Raw genomic sequence first — 20013 nt, forward strand, 5'->3', positions numbered from 1 at the left:
CCTAGCTCTCAGAAGAGGTAGGAGGACCCTAAGTTCAAGGTCATACTCAGCTCTATAGTAAGTTTAAGACTAGCTTAGACTGCATGAGACTCAAAAAATCAATAAAATTTTTGATTTTGTTTTTCTCAAGACGGGGTTTCTCTCTATAGTTCTGTCTGTCCTGGAATTCATACTATAGACCAGGCTGGCCTTGAACTCAAAGATCTGCCTGTATCTGCCTCCTAAGTGTTGGAATTAAAGGCACGTGCCACCATCAGAATAAAAATAAGTATACACACACACACACACACACACACACACACACACACAAAGGACGCCATCACTCCCAAAACAAAAATTTTAGAAAGATAAGAATAAAGAATTTTCAGGGCCTTTTACCACTTTTGCTGTGTGTGTGTGTTTGCTTTTATATTTGACCCATTTGAGAATAGACTATATATCTCCTATCCTAGATATTTTATATATATTTAAGTCTACCATCTTAACAGTGTTTCCCAGATGTGAGATTGTTATACTACTATATATCAGTGATGGCAGGTGTAGCTGCCATCAGCCCACATTTGAATTATGTAAATTGTCCCATTGGCTTGGTTTAGTACAATTGAGTATTTTTGATTTGGGAGCTGACCAGAATGTGTTGCTTTTTGTTGCCCTGTCTTGGTTCTTTAAGTTTGAAACAGATTCCCAGTCTTCCCATGCATTGTATGATCTTTGTGTGTGTGTGAGAGAGAGACAGGCTTTCCTGGAACTCGTTTATGACCTTTGTTTTATTTTTTTAAGGTAGGCTCTAACTCTCTGGCCTGGAACTTGCTATGTAGACTAGGGTGGCCTTGAATTTTTAGATTCACCTGCCTCTCCATCCCAGTGCTGCGATTAAAAGTATCCAACCACCATACCATGCTTTTCTAATAAAATACTTTTTTTAGATGAAAATTAATGATGGTTATAATCTATAGTCTTGAGTATAGTTTTTCCAATTAATAGTATATCCCTATAATTTTCCAATGGCCACACAAGTGATACAGAGCTAACTAAGAAGCATTTTTAAAGTTAATTTGTGTGATTTAAAGAGAGAAACAAGGACTTTTTTAAGAGTATATAGCTCTTGTTTTTGTTTTTCAAGACAGGTTTTCTTTTTTAAAAATTTATTTATTAAGTATACAACATTCCTTCCATGTATGCTTGCATGCCAGAAGAGAGCACCAGATCTCATTATAGATGGGCATGAGCCACCATGTGGTTGCTGGGAATTGAACTCAGGACCTCTGGAAGAGCAGTCAGTGCTCTTAACCTCTGAGCCATCTCTCCAGCCCAAGACAGGTTTTCTCTGTAGCTTTGGAGCCTGTCCTGGAACTAGCTCTTGTAGACCAAGCTGGCCTCAAACTCACAGAGATCTGCCTGCCTCTGCCTCCTGAGTGCTGGGATTAAAGGTGTGTGCCTCCACCGCCTGCTGAGTAGATAGGTCTTGTCCCCACCCATTGTTTCATTTGTTACAGCTGCACCAGGAGCCACCTGTTCTAGGGTGAATCTGAATACAAGAGAAAGAACACTTGTTTTGCTTCTTTAACATATAGGGTAGTGTGTTTATTCTATCCTTTGCTTAACTATATTCCTTAAGATCTTTTTTTAGGACTATGGGAACCTGAAGGCCCTCTTTGGTTTTTGATTGGGCTCTTTTTGTTATGTCTGTAGTCATTGTTTTCACCACTATACTTGATGTAACCTTTCTCCTTCCAGTTTATTAGCTATGGTAGGTGCTGTTTTTGTAGGTACTGTTTTGCCACTTGCCAGGGTCCCTATACAGTTCACTCTTCCCACCTGGAGCAGTTTTCACATATATCTGTGTATTCTTTTTTTAAGATTTATGTATGCAGTGTTCTGGCTACATATATTTCTGCATACCAGAAGAGGACACCAGATCTCATTATAGATGATTATGAGCCACCATGTGGTTTCTGGGAATTGAACTCATGACCTCTGGAAGAGCAGCGAGTGCTCTTAACCTCTGAGCCTCTCTCCAGGCCACATCTGTGCATTATTATGGACTATATATGTAGTGTTTCTTCCTAAGTTAACTTTTGGTTATAGGTTGTGTGTAGTGGAGAGTAGGAATATGCATATATACATTTTAAGACAGGATTTCACTGTGTAGTCCAGGTTGGCCTCAAACTAAGAGATCCCCCTGCCTTTAACTCTCTGGTCCTGGAATTAAAAGCATATGACGCCAAACCTGGCACTTCTCTTTACTTTTTTGAGACAGGGTCAGTTTCATTGAACCTGGAGCTCGTCATTTTGGCCAGGCTAGCTGGCTGACAAGCTCGAGGCCAGTCTCCTGTTTCCTTCCTACTCTTAGAGATTACAGGTACATGCCGCCACACTTCCTTTCCACCTGGGGCCTGGGTATTCAAACTTGGTCTTCATGCTTCATTGGTAAGCACTTTACTTACCAACTCATTAGTTCTGTAATTTCAAATATTGACAGCCAGCCACCACTAAGACTGCACTTTGAAAAAGTTGAAGGCATTAATAATCTGTTTGTGACCATGTTTTTCAGACCCTTGTATCAGTATTATGTTCTGCGGGCAAGTGACAGTACAGAAAACTTCAGGCTTTTATCCTGTGTTGGCCAGACCATCTCTCTACCTAGTTTATTTTCAAGAGAGATTTTGTTTTGTTTTTGTGTGTATGAGTGTTTTACATACTGTGTATGTATCTAGTATCCCTGGAGCCTGGAAGAGGGTAACCAGGAACTAGAATCACAGGTGTTTGTAAGCTGCTGCCTGGGTGCTGGGAGTTGAACCTGTTTTGGCAAGAAAAGCAAGTGCTCTTAACTACTGAGCCATCTTTCTGGGCCCAGATTTATTTTATTTTGTATATATGCGTGTTTTGCCTGTATGTATAACTATGCACCATTTACATGCGGTGCCTGTGGAGGCCAGAAGAGGGCATCGGATCCTCTTGAACTGGAGCTACAGTCAGTTTGTAGCTGTCATGTAGGGTTGCCCATGTCGTCTTCTGCAAGAGCAGCCATGAGTACTTTTTTCGGGACAGGCTCACACTTTGTATGTAGCCCTAGCTAGTCTGGAACTCACTGAAGAGCAGGTTGGCCTCAAATTCATAGAGATCCACCAGCCTCTGCCTTCCAAGAGCTGAGATTAAAGGCTTGTACCACTACATCTAGTCTAGTTTTTGAGATATGATCTCAAGCTCACTTGAATTCCTGTTCCTCCCTCTACTTCCCAATTACGGGGATTGCAGATGTGAACCACCATACCAGCAAGGAGCCGTCTCTTAAAAAGTTCACACCCATTCTTTCCTTGAGCATCTTTCTCTCCCTTAACATTCATACTTAACCCTGTATTTAAAGTTTTTTTGTAAGATCCAACTCTGTTTAAGGAAACGTTCAACATACAATTCCCTTTTATTAAAAGATGTCATAACTTTAATGAGGGTTCATAACAGGGTGTTGAAAGGTAGTATAAAAATCAGAATCTGGGAAACAAAGGGAACATGCTTGTATCAGATCTCTTGACAGAGAGAAAGAACAAAGAAGTAAATTTCCAACTGAAGAACGAGCAGATGGTACATTTCAAGAGTACAGGGCAGAGGTGTGTCCTCAGCAGGTGCTATCAACAACCCTGCCTTGGACACGTGGCTATGTGGGTAGACCTGTTAGCTGTGGGTACTGGTTTCTTTGCACTGTGGTCATTCTTCTCATAAAGGTGGTACCCAAGATAGGCGACACTCAATTTATTCATTTGCATACTAGAGCAAAGGTGACTGGGACCATCTGTCTCTGTGTAGAAGATATGGCAGAGACTACTACAGACAGGATTCCCTTAGGCTTGTGTTGGCCTGTCTGCTCATCATGGTCATAACCTGTGGTGTGTAAGCAATTAGCAGACTTGGAGGATGCTGATAAAGAACTGGGAAACTCCTCAGAAAAGGATACTTCACTGGTCCTTGAAGGGGAACTTGAGGTGGTCTCCTAATCTCAGAAAGAATACTACATCTTGTACCATTTTGTCAGTAACTAGAACTTACACTTGGCTTTAGTCTGCTGACTCATCTGAGTTTTGAAGCTTAACTGTAACCTCCTCTCGATTAGCTACAGTGACCTTTCTGGAACAGCTTTGGCTAGGCCACTATACTTAAAGAAGTCAGTGCTCCTTTCCACCATCAGCAGTGGTTCTAACCTCTAGAGGTAACTTGGAAAGCCTTTCACATCCTAAGGACAACTCCTCCCCCACAATTCCAGCCCCAGCCCCTAACACCTACAATGCCATTGTGCATTAAATGCACTAGTTTACCATATTCTTAGGATGATTCTGTGTATTAAATACCACAGATATCCCTTTCCCCCATAGAGAAACAAGATAAAGTAATTAGCTTAAGGCCACGAAACAGGATCCACTGAGCTTCAGCAACTCAGTAGACAGTTGAATGAATGAGTCCTTCCCTGCATGTCTGAGATTACTTTTCTCTTGCCTTTTATGTGTCCCAGCACCAGGTCTGTATTCTTTTACCATGAGGTTTGTACTCATGGCTCGTTTCTGTCTATTGATCAAGAAAAACAAACAAACAAACAAAAAAAAACCCGTGAGTGGTTTTCTTGAATTACAATACTGAGTCTCTTTTTTTGAATCTTCATTGACCCCTGAATTCCATGGGATCCGGATCATGTACCAGGAAGAGTCTGTGAACTCTAGGAATGTATATTAAACAAAAGAGGGGATTCATCTTTAGAGCAGGACTGAGCTGTTAAAATGCCTGCTCTGGCTTCTCTCACCTCTATCTGTACAGACTGCCCTGTCAGTTTGGGGGACAAGGCAAGATAAACTTTGTCTTCATCTTTATCTTAGCCTAAGCATAAGTCTCAGATATGTTACCAGCTTCAAGATCTTTAGTTAGGAGACAGTAAAGTGTCTCTGAACTTTGCCTGGTGCTGCCTAATGTGTGTATATACCAAAGAAGAATGTACCGGGATCCAGAAAAAAAAAGGTTGTTTTACTCCCTGCATCGACTCTCCCACTTGTGATCTCCAGTGCCTTCAACTAAGAGTTTACAGTTAATATCCTAGATTTGTTAGTGGTTTTGTTCTTAAGACATGATATCATGTAGCCTAGACTGGTCTAAAATTCATGCTCCTCTTACCTCAGCCTTCAAGATACTGGGATTGCTGATGTCCACCATCACACTGGTTTACCCTTGGCTTTCTCTCCTAGGATTTTGAATGTGGAAATGATGTGGAGCTTTCTTTTACTAAGAATGGCAAGTGGATGGGCATTGCCTTCCGAATCCAGAAAGAAGCCTTAGGGGGTCAGGCCCTCTACCCTCATGTCCTGGTGAAGAACTGTGCTGTGGAGTTTAACTTTGGGCAGAGGGCAGAGCCCTACTGCTCCATTCTCCCAGGGTTCACATTCATCCAGCACCTTCCCCTCAGTGAGCGGATCCGGGGTACCATTGGACCAAAGAGCAAAGCAGAGTGTGAGGTAAGTAGGGCCAGAAGAGCCGTCCCAAGCAGAGGAGAAACACTGAGTAGCTTATATGTGCTGAAAGGCTCAGATATTTGAATAAACTTGGTCCTGTGACTTCTTTGTCCTTGCTCCTTGGGGTTGAGATTGGAGTTGAAAAGCAATTTCAAGGGTGAGGTCCAAAGGGAAGTGGCCTCACTACTCTTCAGCAAGACCTTAATCTGGGAAAAGAGACATCCTCATAGCAGAATGGCATAGGAGCATATTCTGCTACTAGTGTTCTTGGAGAGGGCTGAGCAATTCCACCCTCTCTCTCTGGGTTATGAACACCGCAAGTGGCTCAAGTAGCTGGACCGATGACCCTTGTTCCTTTTTGTTTATTTTTTCATGAGCTAGGGTCTCTGTAGCCATCCTACTCCAGCCCCCCAGATGGTGTAGTTGTGATTTTTTATATATATATATATATATATATATATATATATATATATATATATATATATATATATATAAGAGATATGTATCTTGGGACTGGAGAGATGGCTCAGCAGTTACGAGCACTGACTGTTCTTCCAGAGGACCCGAGTTCAATTCCCATCACCCACATGGCAGCTCACAGCTGTTTGTAATTCCAGTTCCAGGGTATCTGACACCTGCATGCAGGCAAAACACCAATGCACATTAGGAAAAAAAAAGATATATATTTCTCATAAACAACTTTAATTTGTTTTAGAAGATTAAAAAATGTATAGAAAGCTTAAAATTTCCCGTAATTCTACCACTTACAAATAAATTTATCTGAAGATTTTGGAGTCTATCCTGTTTTTGATATTCTTAATTTATAACAGATCTCGTGACAGGCAATTTGCTGTCCTGTCCTTTTATATACTTTTTGATCTATGTCCCATTGCATGAAAATTTCCCTTTATACATCTTTTTTTCTGACAGTCTTGCTGTGTTACCCAGGTTGATCTCAAACTCCTAGACTCTGTCGTCTTCCCTCTTCAGCCTCTCCGGTACCTGGGACTATAGGTGTGCACCACCACACCTGACTATTAACATTTTAGTGGTCCCAGAGAAGACTCATTCCCCTTATCCTGCATTTAGGTTACATATAGTGTTTTTTGAATTCAAAATATGATGATTAAATGGAATCCATGACCTATGGGCACAACTCAGTTCCCATTTTCAGACTCTTGAGATTATACAGTTTTCTCATACCTATCATAGTTCAAGGTCATGGTTTTCTCCTTTCAGAGACTGAGAAAAGTCATCATTCTATAACCTCTGTTGGTGGGATGTGACATAGTTCTTTCTTACCTATCCCAGACCCTAGACTCAGAAGCTAACAAGCCTTGTCTTTGACTCCCAACAGCAGCACTGAGATAGATGCTATTGCTTCCATTTTCCAGAGGCTACCAGGAGGTCAGAATCATCATCATGGGCACCATCAAGCCAGGGTGGCACTATGTCACCATGCTACATGCTGCTGCTGTTTCACAGCACCCCTTCCCTGTCCTATTCTTGTAGATTCTGATGATGGTGGGCCTGCCTGCTGCCGGTAAGACCACATGGGCCATCAAACATGCAGCCTCCAACCCTTCTAAGAAGTACAACATTCTGGGTACCAATGCCATCATGGATAAGATGCGGGTAAGGATGACCCATGGATCACTTTACTCACCTCCCAGCTTTTGGGAACTGTCAGTACCTCGGCTCACTCGCCTTTCATTACCTCTTGCCCACAGGTGATGGGCCTACGTCGGCAGCGAAACTATGCTGGCCGCTGGGATGTTCTGATCCAGCAGGCCACTCAGTGCCTCAACCGTCTCATTCAGATTGCTGCCCGAAAGAAACGCAACTACATCCTAGATCAGGTACTTGTGACCAGCAGTACTTGGAAGAGAAGGAGCATACTCACTGCATGGGAATTTCCCTCCAGCCCTTTTCTCCTTTCTTCATAATGTTCTCTAACAGCTGTGCTATTATGTATGTACCATACGTGAGAATGGCTATAGACCCTTCACATTGCTTTCTAAGCCCTGTCTGTGGTGGGGTTTAGTACCACAACCCAGACCTACAAGCTAACTGATTCATTCTTAGACAAGAGTCACATAGCCAAATGAAAGTGGCATAGACCTTTTTGTTTTTGTTGTTAAATGTATGTAGGTGTTTTGCCTGCATGTGTTTTAATATGCTACATGCATGCCTGGTTCCACAAAGGCCAGAAGAGGCATCAGACCCCTGGAACTGGAATTACAGACAATTGTGAGCTGTCATGTGGGTGCTGGGAGTCAACCCAGGTCTTCTGGAAAAGCAGACAGTGATCTTAACCACTGAGCCATTTCTTTAGCCATTTCCCCAAGAGGCAAAGATTCCTAAGCCTCACAGGCTGGACTTGAACCCCAACTCTGTTATTTGTTAGCTCTGCATTTGTGAGTAGCCAACCTTCTGTGAATCTTGGCGTTCTAGTTTGTAAAATGGAAAGCCTAATGGTTCCACACCTCCACAGCATCTGCTCAGCAACTCCTGTATATTACATGCTCTGCAGAATAGGGGTGATCTAGCTGCTGGGCAAGTTTTTATGAGTGGGGAGCACATATTTAACTCATTGTATTCTATCTACATTTCAATTAAGGGTAGGGTTTGGTCACTTTTGACTTGGATTTAAAGCATGCATGATTTTAGCATTGTCAAAAGAACGAGTAGCCTAAAATAGCTTCGAATCCCTATCTCTAATGAGTTTCATATGTTTGTTGCCTATGCAACATTGTGCTTGACATTTGTCATGTAGGCTTCATGGAGTAGCAGCAGAGAGTGTTTATTTGCTTTTCTCTGGATCTATAATTAAACCTTACATTCATGCTTTCTTAAGAACCTTTAAATGTACACTTTTAATCCCAGCACTTGGGAGGCAGAGGCAGGCAGATCTTTGTGAGTTCAAGGACAGCTAGGGCTGCACAGAGAAAGGGGAACTTAAAAATAAGCAAAGAGGTCACCCTGTAAAGGCCCACTGTGTACTCTAGCTAAAGTGCCTCTTCTTTGCACTGGGAATTGAATCTAGGACCTTACAAATGCTGGGCAAGTGTTCTCCAATCAAACTGTATCTTCATCCCTCCCCAGCTCGCTTTGCTCTATTCTACTTGTTAAAGTATTTTGGTATTTTTTAGTCTGTCTGTGCCCAATTGGACTTAATTGTTCTGAGAGACCACAGAGTGTGTTAATACCCTAAGGTTCCTCTTTTAGGGAAACCTAAAAAATTTTCCCCAGAAAAAATTCCTTGTCTGTCTTTTTCTTATTTCTCTGGTCATATTTGCATACTCACTACACTATATGCCATTTCTGTCCTGCAGTTCAGGGTACCAAGTAGAGCTGAGTATTCTGCCTTCCTACCTGTTGCTGGCTTATTTGGAGCTGGAGTCAGATCTAGGGCTGTGCCAGGTTGCCTGCAGTCTTCAGCCTGCTGACCTTGCAGAAGGAATGTAGATCAGGCCAACCATAAAGCAAAGTTCCTACCCTCCAAAGTAAAGAACACAGTTCTCTAGTTAACCCAAGGCTGGATCCAGGGGCTGAAGCTCTAGGTCAGTGAGGCCAAAAAAGAGTTTTAAAGCCAGTGGGTTTTTCTCCTGTTTTAGCTTAAACTCTAAAAGTATGTTCCAGAAAATTGAGATTATAAAAAAGGGAATGTTGTATGAATGTACGGTAAGGTTTAGGACAGATCCCAGCTTTGCCCATACCATTAGCTGTGGCTGTGAGGATTACGTTGATAATGCATAGCTGTTTTAAAGAAACCAGCACTGTATACTGAGTCCCTGTATTCCCAGATTCTCGGCCTAAGTCATACTCCCTGCATTTAACTCTTCAGTACCTATTATATGTGCCAGCTTCAGACGTGTTCATTCTTGGAAGAGAACTCAAACCTGTACAAGCCTGGTGAGAGTGGCCAAGATTCTACCTTTGCCAGGCCCCAACCTCTGCACTAGAAATGTATTTGATAGGCACAGCTCTCATCCCATAATGATCTCAGCAGCTTCTTGAGATTGTGTGGGTATCAGAGAGAAACAGCTAGAACATCAAAAATAGAGGTATTAATCCTAGCACCTAGGAGACAGAGGCATGCGGATCTCTGTAAGTTTGAGACCATCTTGGTCTATAGAGCGAGTTATGAGACCCTGATCCAAAATACAACAAAGAACTGTGGTTCTAGACCTGTTTTTGTCCCTATTGGCAGCTACATTTTTTCTTGACACAAACCTAGGGCTAGAGTGGAGCCCCAAAGTAAACTTTTTGTTAGCAGGCACTGAAGGGAAGTTTCTTTCCTCCACCCCCACTGTCTCTAGAGCCTCAAGCCTGCTCTATTCCTGGCACTCATATCAGTCCTCTTCCTATGTGTGTGCACTTCCGTCCACTGGGATTCACCTCACTCAACCCGAAACAAGCTTTCTTTGCCAAATGTGATCCTCTGGAAACCAGCCATGCTTCTGTTGCTGCCAGACTGGCCCTGTTGGCTATGACAAAGAGCAGACAGATCAGACAGTGGGCCTTTTGAAAGAACTCAGAAAGAATATCAGTAGAAGTCACCAGCTATGTCTGCTGTGTCCTCAGGCCCTCAGTCTGTCCCACATCAAAACTAACCAAGCACCCTGTCTCAGAACCCCATCTCCCTTCTGCCCATTTGCTGAGGTTAGCGTTAGTCTGCTCTGGCTGCTCTTTTGGAGCTAGCTGACATTCTCCAGCATTGTGGAACTGGAGGAGCAGGAGTTGGGTAGTGAATTTCAGTCTGGAAAAGCTGACTTTGCTGTTATTCTTGTCTCCTAGCAACAGCCACAGAGCCCCCCCCTCCCCCCCAGAGACCAGAGAGTGCAGGGCTCGCCCCAGGGCTCTGACCTCATTGTTTGCTTTGGTAACAGCCACCAGAAGTTCATTTTTGCGTGGCTCCTCTTCCCTTCCCAAAGCCCAGGAAGTACCAGGGGAGATAGTCTCTTAGACCTCGTCCAGAACAGGATCCTCAGTACTTGAGTGCCCAAGGAGATGCCTTAGAGTCACACCTCATCCCAGAGAAAGATCAGCCACTTGTGGGTCCAGTCTACTCTGCCCTTATCTCCTGTATTGTAAGCTACAGAGATTGGCTCTTTCATCAGGGTTACTTCTTTTGTCCCTTTGGAACTTTGACAGGACCTCTAGAATGTGTTTTTCTTTGCCTTCCCAGGTCACAGGAATAAGAGCAGGATCACTTGTGGGCACCAGCAAATATTCTGGGCCACATTCACCCTGATGCCCACCACCCATTTTGGCTTTTGAGTCAGGAGGAAACTTAATAGTTTTGCTGAAAGAAGCCAAATGTTTCACTTTTAGTATAGGTACTAAGGAATACAATAGCAAGGACCTACCTTTACCCCTGTAACTATAACCTGTGTCTTGAAATCATTTCTGACTGAAGGCTACAGTATGTAGGTGTCTGTCTTCCATCCATCACTGTGCTTCTTTCTCAGGAAGTTCTGGAAGTAGGGAAGAATGTTCAGCCTGGCATGTAGGTTGGTCCAGGGAGCTCATTGGTTTAAGACTGGACCAGCTGCACCCACAGCTTGTCATGGCACCCCAACCTTTGCCATCCTGAAAAAAGATCCCGTGTACCATTTCATCCTTAGGTTGAGTTTATCCAGGTGTTTGCATTGGGAAGCCTCTCAGATTACTGTTGGGCCCAATGGCATTGAGTTGAGATTCATCTTGTGTGCTGACTTCCTTCCCTGCCACATGCCACAGAATTTCACATCTGCAAATCCTTTCCAGAGCCAGCAGGAGGGCCATGTGATCCTCATCTCTCAGATGCAGTTTGAAGCTCAGGCTAATTAAGGGACTTGGCAACAGAACAAATTCTAAATGACACAGTTAAGATTTTGTCATGGAGCTTCTCCAAAGCCTGTGCTCTTTCTGTCTGCCTCACTGTTTTTCTACTTGGGAGACCACTACAGCTTACCCTTTCCCTTTGACCTGGGTTGTTTCAAGTCTGCATCATGAGATAAATATCCACAGCACCCCACCCAGTGATGACTATTATCATTGGTGGCGCATTATCTGTTGAGTGCTGGAAGTGACCAGGACCCAGAACTTTAGTTAACATAAACTTATTCTGTCTTCACAATAGTGAGTGTGAGGCTTTCATACTGTTTGCCCTTACAGAGCCAGAAATGGAGTAAATCCACAGCCATTGATTTTACAGAGTAGCAGGCTGAAGGCCTTGACATAGGGCCAGGCTCTGCCAAGTCACACCTCTCTTTGAGGAATTTCCTGCCTGATAGCTGCCACTCAGACTTTGTCATGTTCTCTCTTCATCTTCCCCAGCCTGACAGAGAGATTGACTGGCACATGGCAGGTGTTGGTCACTGGATGTTGTTATTGCTGCTCTCAGTCACTGCATGTAGTCTGCCAGTGTCTGCCCAGGAGCCAGCTGCACCTTGGAAAAGCACAGACTGTCATTCTGTCGGTCTTCTTGGGTAGACTTGTGGGTAAGACCAGTGGTTGAGAGGCCCAGAGGAGAAGATTTAAGGTGTTGAGAGAAACAGTTTTAGACAGTGTCAGAAAGTCTGGTGGGTTATATTCTTTCCATTGACGAACTGTTAAAAAGGAAAAAACACTGGACGGTATGGTGATGCACACCTTTAATCCTAGCACTTGGTAGGCAAAGACAGGTGGATCTCTTGTGAGTTCAAGGCTGGCCTGGTCTACATAACAAGTTCTAGGACAATCAGGGCTAAATGATAGACTCTGTCTCACAAAACCAAAAAAAAGAAAAAAAAGTTTCAAACTGTAATATTGTAATCTTGGCATGTAGGCTGAAGCAGGAGGATTATGAGTTCAGAAGAGTGTGCACAGTGGAATTCCTGTTGATAGTAAGCAAATAAAAGTAGTTCTACAAGTGTATATTTGAAATCCAGTGTTATCTCTGGGAAGCATGACCGATGTTGAGTGGTTGGAGAGGTTTTTCCCTTAAGCTTTGTACCTTGTATGGTGAATATTTTACCGCAAGGACATAATCCTTTGAGAACAAGGGAAGAATTTGTGACCTGCAGTGCCGGTAACGAGTAGTATCAACAAGGAAAGCCCCGATATTAGGCGTCAGCCTCTTTGTGTTTTCTAAGTCAGTTTATTTGGAACATGGGTCTGTTTCCTGTGTCTCAGCTGGGAAGGTCCCTAGTACACCTTTCTCAGCACTGCCCTACAGCATAGATGGCTCTGAAGATCCCATTTGTCACCTCTTACCTACCCTTAGACAAACGTTTATGGGTCAGCCCAGAGACGGAAAATGAGACCATTTGAAGGCTTCCAGCGGAAAGCTATTGTAATCTGTCCGACTGATGAGGACCTAAAAGACCGCACAATAAAGAGAACTGACGAAGAAGGGAAAGATGTCCCAGATCATGCGGTCTTAGAAATGAAAGGTAGGAAACAAGTGGCTCCTGACATCTCAAGAGAAGGGCCTCTTTATGGGCACCACCACAACTACCCCCCAGCTCCTGACGATTCCCTCTGTGGTCTCCTCTTTGTTTCTGTTTTGTCTTTCCCACCACCCACATATGAGGGAACAGGCTCCTGGTCTCAGTCTGGGGAAGAGCTTTCCGAATAGATGGGGATGGCTGTCATGAAGGAAAATATATGTAGAGCCCAAGCCGAAAGGCCTGCATCATCTCCCGCCTCTGGCAACCACCAATTTGCTCCACGGTGGGAGAAAGGGGTGTGGCTGCACTTGCCACCTCAGCTCCCTTAGGACTGGAGGAACCCAAAGTCCTCTTTGGTAAAGGGAGAAAAAGAGTCTAGGTTATCCCGACAGTGTTCACACCAAACAGTTGGGCGGGGCGAGGGGGGGGTCTCATCGTAACCCATCTGTTGAATACTGCATTCCTTCAGCCTTCCTGCTCCAGCAGAGCGTGAGGAGGGCCAGGTATCAGAAGGTGCTGACGTGCTCCCCATTTACTTCCTCCTAGCCAACTTCACTTTGCCTGATGTTGGGGACTTTCTGGATGAGGTTCTATTTATCGAACTCCAGCGAGAGGAAGCAGACAAGCTGGTGAGGCAGTACAATGAGGAAGGACGCAAGGCTGGCCCACCCCCAGAAAAGCGCTTTGACAACAGAGGTGGTGGCTTCCGAGGCCGTGGGGGCGGCGGAGGCTTCCAGCGTTATGACAACCGAGGTCCTCCTGGAGGCAACCGAGGAGGCTTTCAGAACCGGGGAGGAGGTGGAGGTGGTGGTGGAGGAGGCAACTACCGAGGAGGTGAGCCATTTACTTCGGCAGTCTTATATTCCAAGGCCAGGCTGTGGGGGGTGGGGGGCTGTCAGGAGTCAGTATTCTATAACCTCAGGAACCTTCCCACTGCCCAGCCTCCCAACCACACTGCTTCCGAAGCCCTTGGCCCATTTGCACACAACAGTGCTGTCTCTTTGTTGGTCTTCCCTGACTGACCATATGCTACTCTGAGGGATCTTGGGTTCCATCTCTAGATCTGACAAAGGACAAATATTAGGACTGATTTTTGGTTTAAAAACAGATAAAGAATAAGTAGTGTGGTGTCTGATATAAAGTGTTAACACTATAAGTTAGCAAACATGGGACAGCAAAGATGGCCCAGCAATTTCCAGAGGGCTCAAGTGTGCTTCTCAGCAACCACATTGAGCTGCTCACAACTGCCTATAACTCCAGCTTCAGGTACCCATTCCCCTCTTCTGACCTCTGTGTGTACCAGCCACATATGGCACATACACATAAAGTACAATGTGTCTTTGAAACAAACACACAAAAAAGCAAGCATGTCCTAGACCCTACTTCAGTGACCAGGCCCCAAATTAACCTTCATGTATATAAGGGAGTAGCTCAGAAAGGCCCTGCCAAGCCTGTTTTTTGTGTGTTTGGGGGTTCAGGTCCAAAAAACAGTTGTACAAAGGTTCAGGAGGGGCCACTTGACCCAACCTGTTGAGGACTCCTATTAGGACTCCATCTGGCTTGTGTAGCATCCTTCCTAAACATCTTTTCCAGTTTGCTGAACAGCTGTGTTGGAGTTGGACAAACCCAAAATAATCTGCCTTGTCAGCTACAGTCCAGTGCAAGATAGAGACCTGTCTGCAAATGACTCAGGGTGTTGTGTCAGGGCAAGGACAAGAAGTGTGCCAAGGCCTGGGGCAAGCTCAAATGGGTCACCTGTATTTGCTTGCTTTATTGAGCTCAACCTTGGGCATAGCCATGCTAAGGCCTCTTATTACATGCGATTTTTTTCTTCCTTTTTTAAAAAAATTATTTATATTTTATGCACATTAGCGTTTTGCCCACATGTATATCTGTGTGAGGATATCAGATTTTGGAGTTACAGACAGCTGTGAGCTGCCATATGGGTGCTGGGAATTGGGTCCTCTGGAAGAAGTCAATGCTCTTGTCCACTGAGCCACCTCTCCAGCCCCTACATGTGATTTTTCAATGCAGGTTTCAACCGCAGCGGAGGCGGTGGCTACAACCAAAGCCGCTGGGGTAATAACAACCGGGATAACAACAACTCCAACAACCGAGGCAGCTATAACCGGGCTCCCCAGCAACAGCCACCACCACAGCAGCCACCACCACCACAACCACCACCACAGCAGCCACCACCACCACCCAGCTACAGCCCTGCTCGGAACCCCCCAGGGGCCAGCAGCTACAACAAAAATAGCAACATCCCTGGCTCTAGTGCCAATACCAGCACCCCCACAGTGAGCAGCTACAGCCCTCCACAGGTGAGGTCGTGTGTGTGTGTGTGTGTGTGTTTGTACACATCACTGTGTAGATATGGGGCAGGCCTGCCACAGGTCTCACTGGGGCTGTAAGAAAACACTAAGTGAAGTCACCTCATGTCCATCATGGGAGGCCAGGGGCCCAAGATGGTTGAGAACCTTGTCCCTCAGCAGCTCCAGGTCCTGTTCCAGTTACTAGAAAGCCAGTGTTTGGGCTCTTTTGTGCACCAGTTCCCGTGAACCAGAGCAGTCTCTTTTATTTCACAGCCGTTTCATGAGGACATTTTACATGCAAGGGAATATCTGGTAGCAGCTGCCAGGAGACAGATGAGTGCTTCCTAGATGCCATCTAGCCAGAACATTTCCTAAGAGTTTGGCAAGGCTAAACTCAAAGCCTAGCCTCCCATGAGCCTGGCTTTGTGCTTGACCCCTCTGGTCCTTGTATTCCCCATAAAGGACCAGAAACATGACTAGAACTCACTTAAGAAGGTCCTGTGATTTGATCACTCCTACAGCTTAATTAAAGCTCTGGGACTGGGCATACCTGGGTTAGTCTGTCTATCTATCTATCTATCTATCTATCTATCTATCTATCTATCTATCTATTTTAAAGATTTATGTATTTATTAAGTATACAGTGGTCTGCCTGCATATGTCCCTGCAGACCAGAAGAGAGCAGCATACTTCACTACAAATGGTTGTGAGCCACCATGTGGTTGCTGGGAATTGAACTCAGAACCTTTAGAAAAGTGAGCCATCTCTCCAGCCCTAGGTTAGTCATTTTAAATTAACCTTGGCCCAACAACCTCACTGAGATTTACTTTTTAAGATTTATTATGCCGGGCAGTGGTGGCACATGCCTTTAATCCCAGCACTCGGGAAGCAGAGCCAGGCAGATATCTGTGTGTTTGAGGCCAACCTGATCTACAGAGTAAATTCCAGGACAGCCAGAACTGTTATATAGAGAAACCTTGTCTCAGAAAATAAAAACAAATTAACTATTATTTAAGTTAGTTGTATATACCTGAGTGTTTGTGTGTGTGTGTGTGTGTGTGTGTGTGTGTGTGTGTGTGTGTGTACATATATATATATATGTACACCTCAAGTGTGCTGTGTATGTGGAGGATAGAAAAGAATGTTTGGTTTCTTGAAACCTGAGTTACAGGTAGTTGTGAGTCACTGTATGGGTCCTGAAAACCAAACCTGGGTCATTGACAAGAACACCCACTGTTCTTAACCACTGAGCCATCTCTCCAGCCCCAACTCTTTATAATAGAGCTAATGGAAAGGATGCCAGAATTACTAAGGAGACTGAATGAGTTAATGATCCATCCATCCTGTACATGAGAAGTTCTTCGTCTTAGGGATTCTATTGCTGTGAAGAGACACTATGACCGCAGCAACTCTTATAAGGAAACATTTAACTGAAGTGGCAGCTTACTGTTTAAGAGATTCAGTCCATTATCATCTTGGTGGGGAACATGGCAGTGTGCAGGCAGATGTGGTCCTGGAGAAGATGAGGGTGCTATATCTTGCAAGCAACAGGAAGTAAACTCACACTGGGCTGGTATCCTCAGCATAGGAAACCTCCCCCACAGTGACACACTTCCGCCAACAAGGCCATTCCTACTGCTAGCAAGTCACACCTCCCAATAGTGCCACTTCTTTGAGATTATTGGGTACAATTACATTCAAACTGCCCCACTCTTGATAACTTGTCACTACTGCTCTTCTCAGCAAACCTCATGGAGGCCACTGCCACCATTCATCACTGAGTGCCTAACGCTTTGTGCATACAAACTTATTGAAAGTCCATGATGACAGCCCAGAGCGCAGTGGCTGTGCTGAGATGGTTTTGTAGAGTGTGAAACAGGTTTAGAAGTGTCACATGTCTTGCTGCCCTCAGGTCTTAGAGCTCAGGTCTAGGATCTGCTGCTTCCCAGACCATCCTGGCACATTAGGACAGTTGCCTCTGTCCGGGAAGCTGCCTCGGTACCTATGTGTGCTGTCTCTCATGGAACTTTTGTCTCTTTCTCTACTCAGCCTAGTTACAGTCAGCCACCCTACAACCAAGGAGGCTACACCCAGGGCTACACAGCCCCACCGCCTCCGCCTCCACCACCACCTGCCTACAACTATGGGAGCTATGGCCCCTACAATCCTGCCCCCTACACCCCACCACCACCCCCCACTGCCCAGACCTACCCTCAGCCCAGCTATAACCAGTATCAGCAGGTAAGTAACAAGATGGGCCTCCCGGTGAGGCTTCTGGGAGCACTCTTGGATGTGTATTCAGACACGATTTTCTGCCTGTTCCTGAAATATGGGTAGCTGCTTGCCTCAAGCTAGTGTTCAACAGCCTTTGGTAAACTGGTCTTTGCTGGCTAATAACTGGCCCCTAGTGCAGGAAGCTGACCTGACTGAGCAGAGACCGGCTTTGGCACCATGGCCAGGGGTGCCAAATGCTAATCCAAGTTGGTGCTGGGGCCACCACTTCTGCAAAGGACAGCCAGGAAACCAGGCCTGCATTCCCTGATTGTTTATGTGGCATCAACTCAACACTTATTTCCAAAGCACTTTGCTTTCTGTCAGAGGGCTCATGTGTTGAGGGTGGGCCATGAGAGGAACGAAGGGACAGTCTGGAATGGTGGGGAGATAACCTGGTATTCTTGCTCTCTCCCCAGTATGCCCAGCAGTGGAGCCAGTACTATCAGAACCAGAGCCAGTGGCCGCCGTACTACGGGAACTATGACTATGGAGGATACTCGGGCAGCACACAGGGGGGCACAAGCACACAGTAGCAGGTGCCGGAGCCTCCAGAGGCCCATGCCAGCTGCTTCTACTAGCACCTGCCTTGGCCCCTCCACCCCTCTGAGTCCTGTGGTGCTGGGGACACAGTTATCCCAGGGCTTGCCTCCCTCTAGCCCACTTCTTCCAGAGGGCCTCTCCCTTCAAACAGGAACAGTGGTCTTTTCTTTTATCTTTGTCCCCTCTACGTTCTCCTCTTCCTGCCTTTTTGACTACAGAAGCCTCCTCTCCTTTGATTACCCAGCGAGGCCGCAGTGACTGGGGGAGACCCTGCCCATCTGCCCCTCCCAACCCTGCTTTAGCCCCTTGGCTTCCCAGACTCATGCAGTTGGTTGTAAATTCTTCCAGGAGCTGTTTTACTGTCTACTTTTCAGGATTTAAAAAAAAAAAAATTCAAAAACTTTAATAAAAAAAAAGTTTAAGAAGCAAAATGTAGAGGGAGGAAGCAGTGACATATTTTTTGGTAATTATGCTTTTTTTTAATTTTTAGAATTTGTCTGTTTTTACTGTGGGTCAGCCATTGATACTTCATCAAATAACTATTTCTTTGCTGAGTTCAGGTAACCGAGGAAGAGCCACGCCCTCGAAACAAACAACAAAATCACCTTTAACCTAACTTTTTGTATGATGTCTCAGTTCCCCATAACTTTGCACATAAGCGTCTATGTTCTGTTGGATTGTAACTGCTTTTTGTATTTGGAGAGAGTGTGACTATTGAACTTGAAACCTTTTACTCCAGGAGTCTTGGTAGTTTCTGGTGGGCTTAAGTGGGTGAGAGGGTGAAGGGAAGGTGGGGGTGGGGCCGGCTTCCCTTTAACCCTAAAGTTTCTCCACCACCTCCTCCATTGCTCTTCCAGGTGCCAGACCTCCAAAATTTTACAGTGGTCCCTTTGATTATTCTCACCTTTACCCATATGTTTTAATCGGATTTTAACAAACTGCACTTATTAAGAAATGTTTTACCCTGTTTTGTTTTACTTTCTTTCAATAAATGACATGGCACCTCCTATCAGGAAAGAAGCAGGGTTGAAACCCTGACGTGTTTGCTGCAGTTTGGCCTTTAATTGGGATGGGAGGCTTTCGAAGGGGAATGCTTCACTCATTCATTTAAACAAAATGGTTCTGTACCTCACGACCCAGATGCTCTTTGGGCAGGGGACAGACAGGTGGGACCTGTAGGGAAGAGACCAGGTTGGTTTGGAGCCATCCCTAGGTTTGTTGCCCACCCACACCCCTTGAGACCTGGCCTGGGTGCTCCTCTTGGGGCAGCCTTGTACTGCCTCCCATTTAAGCATTGACTGCCTATTGTCGGCATCCTGGACAGCGCTAGGGACCTTGAGCAACTGCAGAGATGGTTCTAGTCCCTGTTCTCGAGGTTCCCCTCCAGGGGATACATGTTTGTAACTAGTGACAGCCCCAAAGGTTTAGCGAGAGAGACTCTGGAGTAATGGAAAGAGGGCTCTCTGGAGAAGAGGAAAATGTAACATGAGATTGGACTCTAGCCCACCTGCTTCATTGTGCAGCTTCCTAGCTTCTTGTGCAGGCTGTGTGATTCACATCTGATACAGTGTGCACAACTCCGTCCTGCTCCCTTGGAGGAACTGGGGACAGACATCCCAGTTCCCTTGAGGTTTGCAGTTAACTTCCTGGATAGTTTAGACCCTGTCTCCAAAAGTGAGGGTTAATGCATACTGTTCACCAACAGGGCCAAACATCAGGAGGGAGGCTGAGAAGTTGGAGGGACCATGTCTGTGCTTAAAAGGCACTTGTCAGCTTGGTCTAGAAAAAGGCAAGGAGGGGTGGGTCCTCACTGTCCCTAGTCTGAGAAGTCCTGCTCCTCCACTCAGCGCCCTCTGCTGACCACTACTGATAATGCAGACGAGTAGTCCCCACTCTGGGGGGATGCAAACTAGTTCTTCCTCTTCCAACTGTATGTGAATTGATCACCAGCTTCCTCACAGTGCTCTCCACTTCCTT

General features: G+C 45.3%; 1 protein-coding gene across 4 annotated transcripts in view; it reads left to right on the top strand.

Annotated features, from left to right (window-relative positions):
• Positions 1-19056, top strand: part of Hnrnpul1 (heterogeneous nuclear ribonucleoprotein U like 1) — a 34520-nt gene extending 15464 nt beyond the window's left edge. For all 4 annotated transcript variants that reach the window (XM_048440858.3, XM_048440860.3, XM_048440866.3 and 1 more), the window contains exons 8-15: positions 5226-5492; positions 7002-7124; positions 7220-7348; positions 12742-12910; positions 13454-13741; positions 14942-15231; positions 17272-17463; positions 17913-19056. In XM_048440858.3, coding sequence (XP_048296815.1) covers positions 5226-5492; positions 7002-7124; positions 7220-7348; positions 12742-12910; positions 13454-13741; positions 14942-15231; positions 17272-17463; positions 17913-18029 — 1575 coding nt within the window. In that variant the 3' untranslated portion in view covers positions 18030-19056. The remainder of the gene's footprint in view (positions 1-5225; positions 5493-7001; positions 7125-7219; positions 7349-12741; positions 12911-13453; positions 13742-14941; positions 15232-17271; positions 17464-17912) is intronic.
• The last annotated feature ends 957 nt before the right edge of the window (positions 19057-20013 follow it).

Source organism: Myodes glareolus, chromosome 1 (assembly GCF_982192425.1).
Source record: "Myodes glareolus chromosome 1, mMyoGla1.1, whole genome shotgun sequence".
NCBI lineage: Eukaryota > Metazoa > Chordata > Mammalia > Rodentia > Cricetidae > Myodes > Myodes glareolus.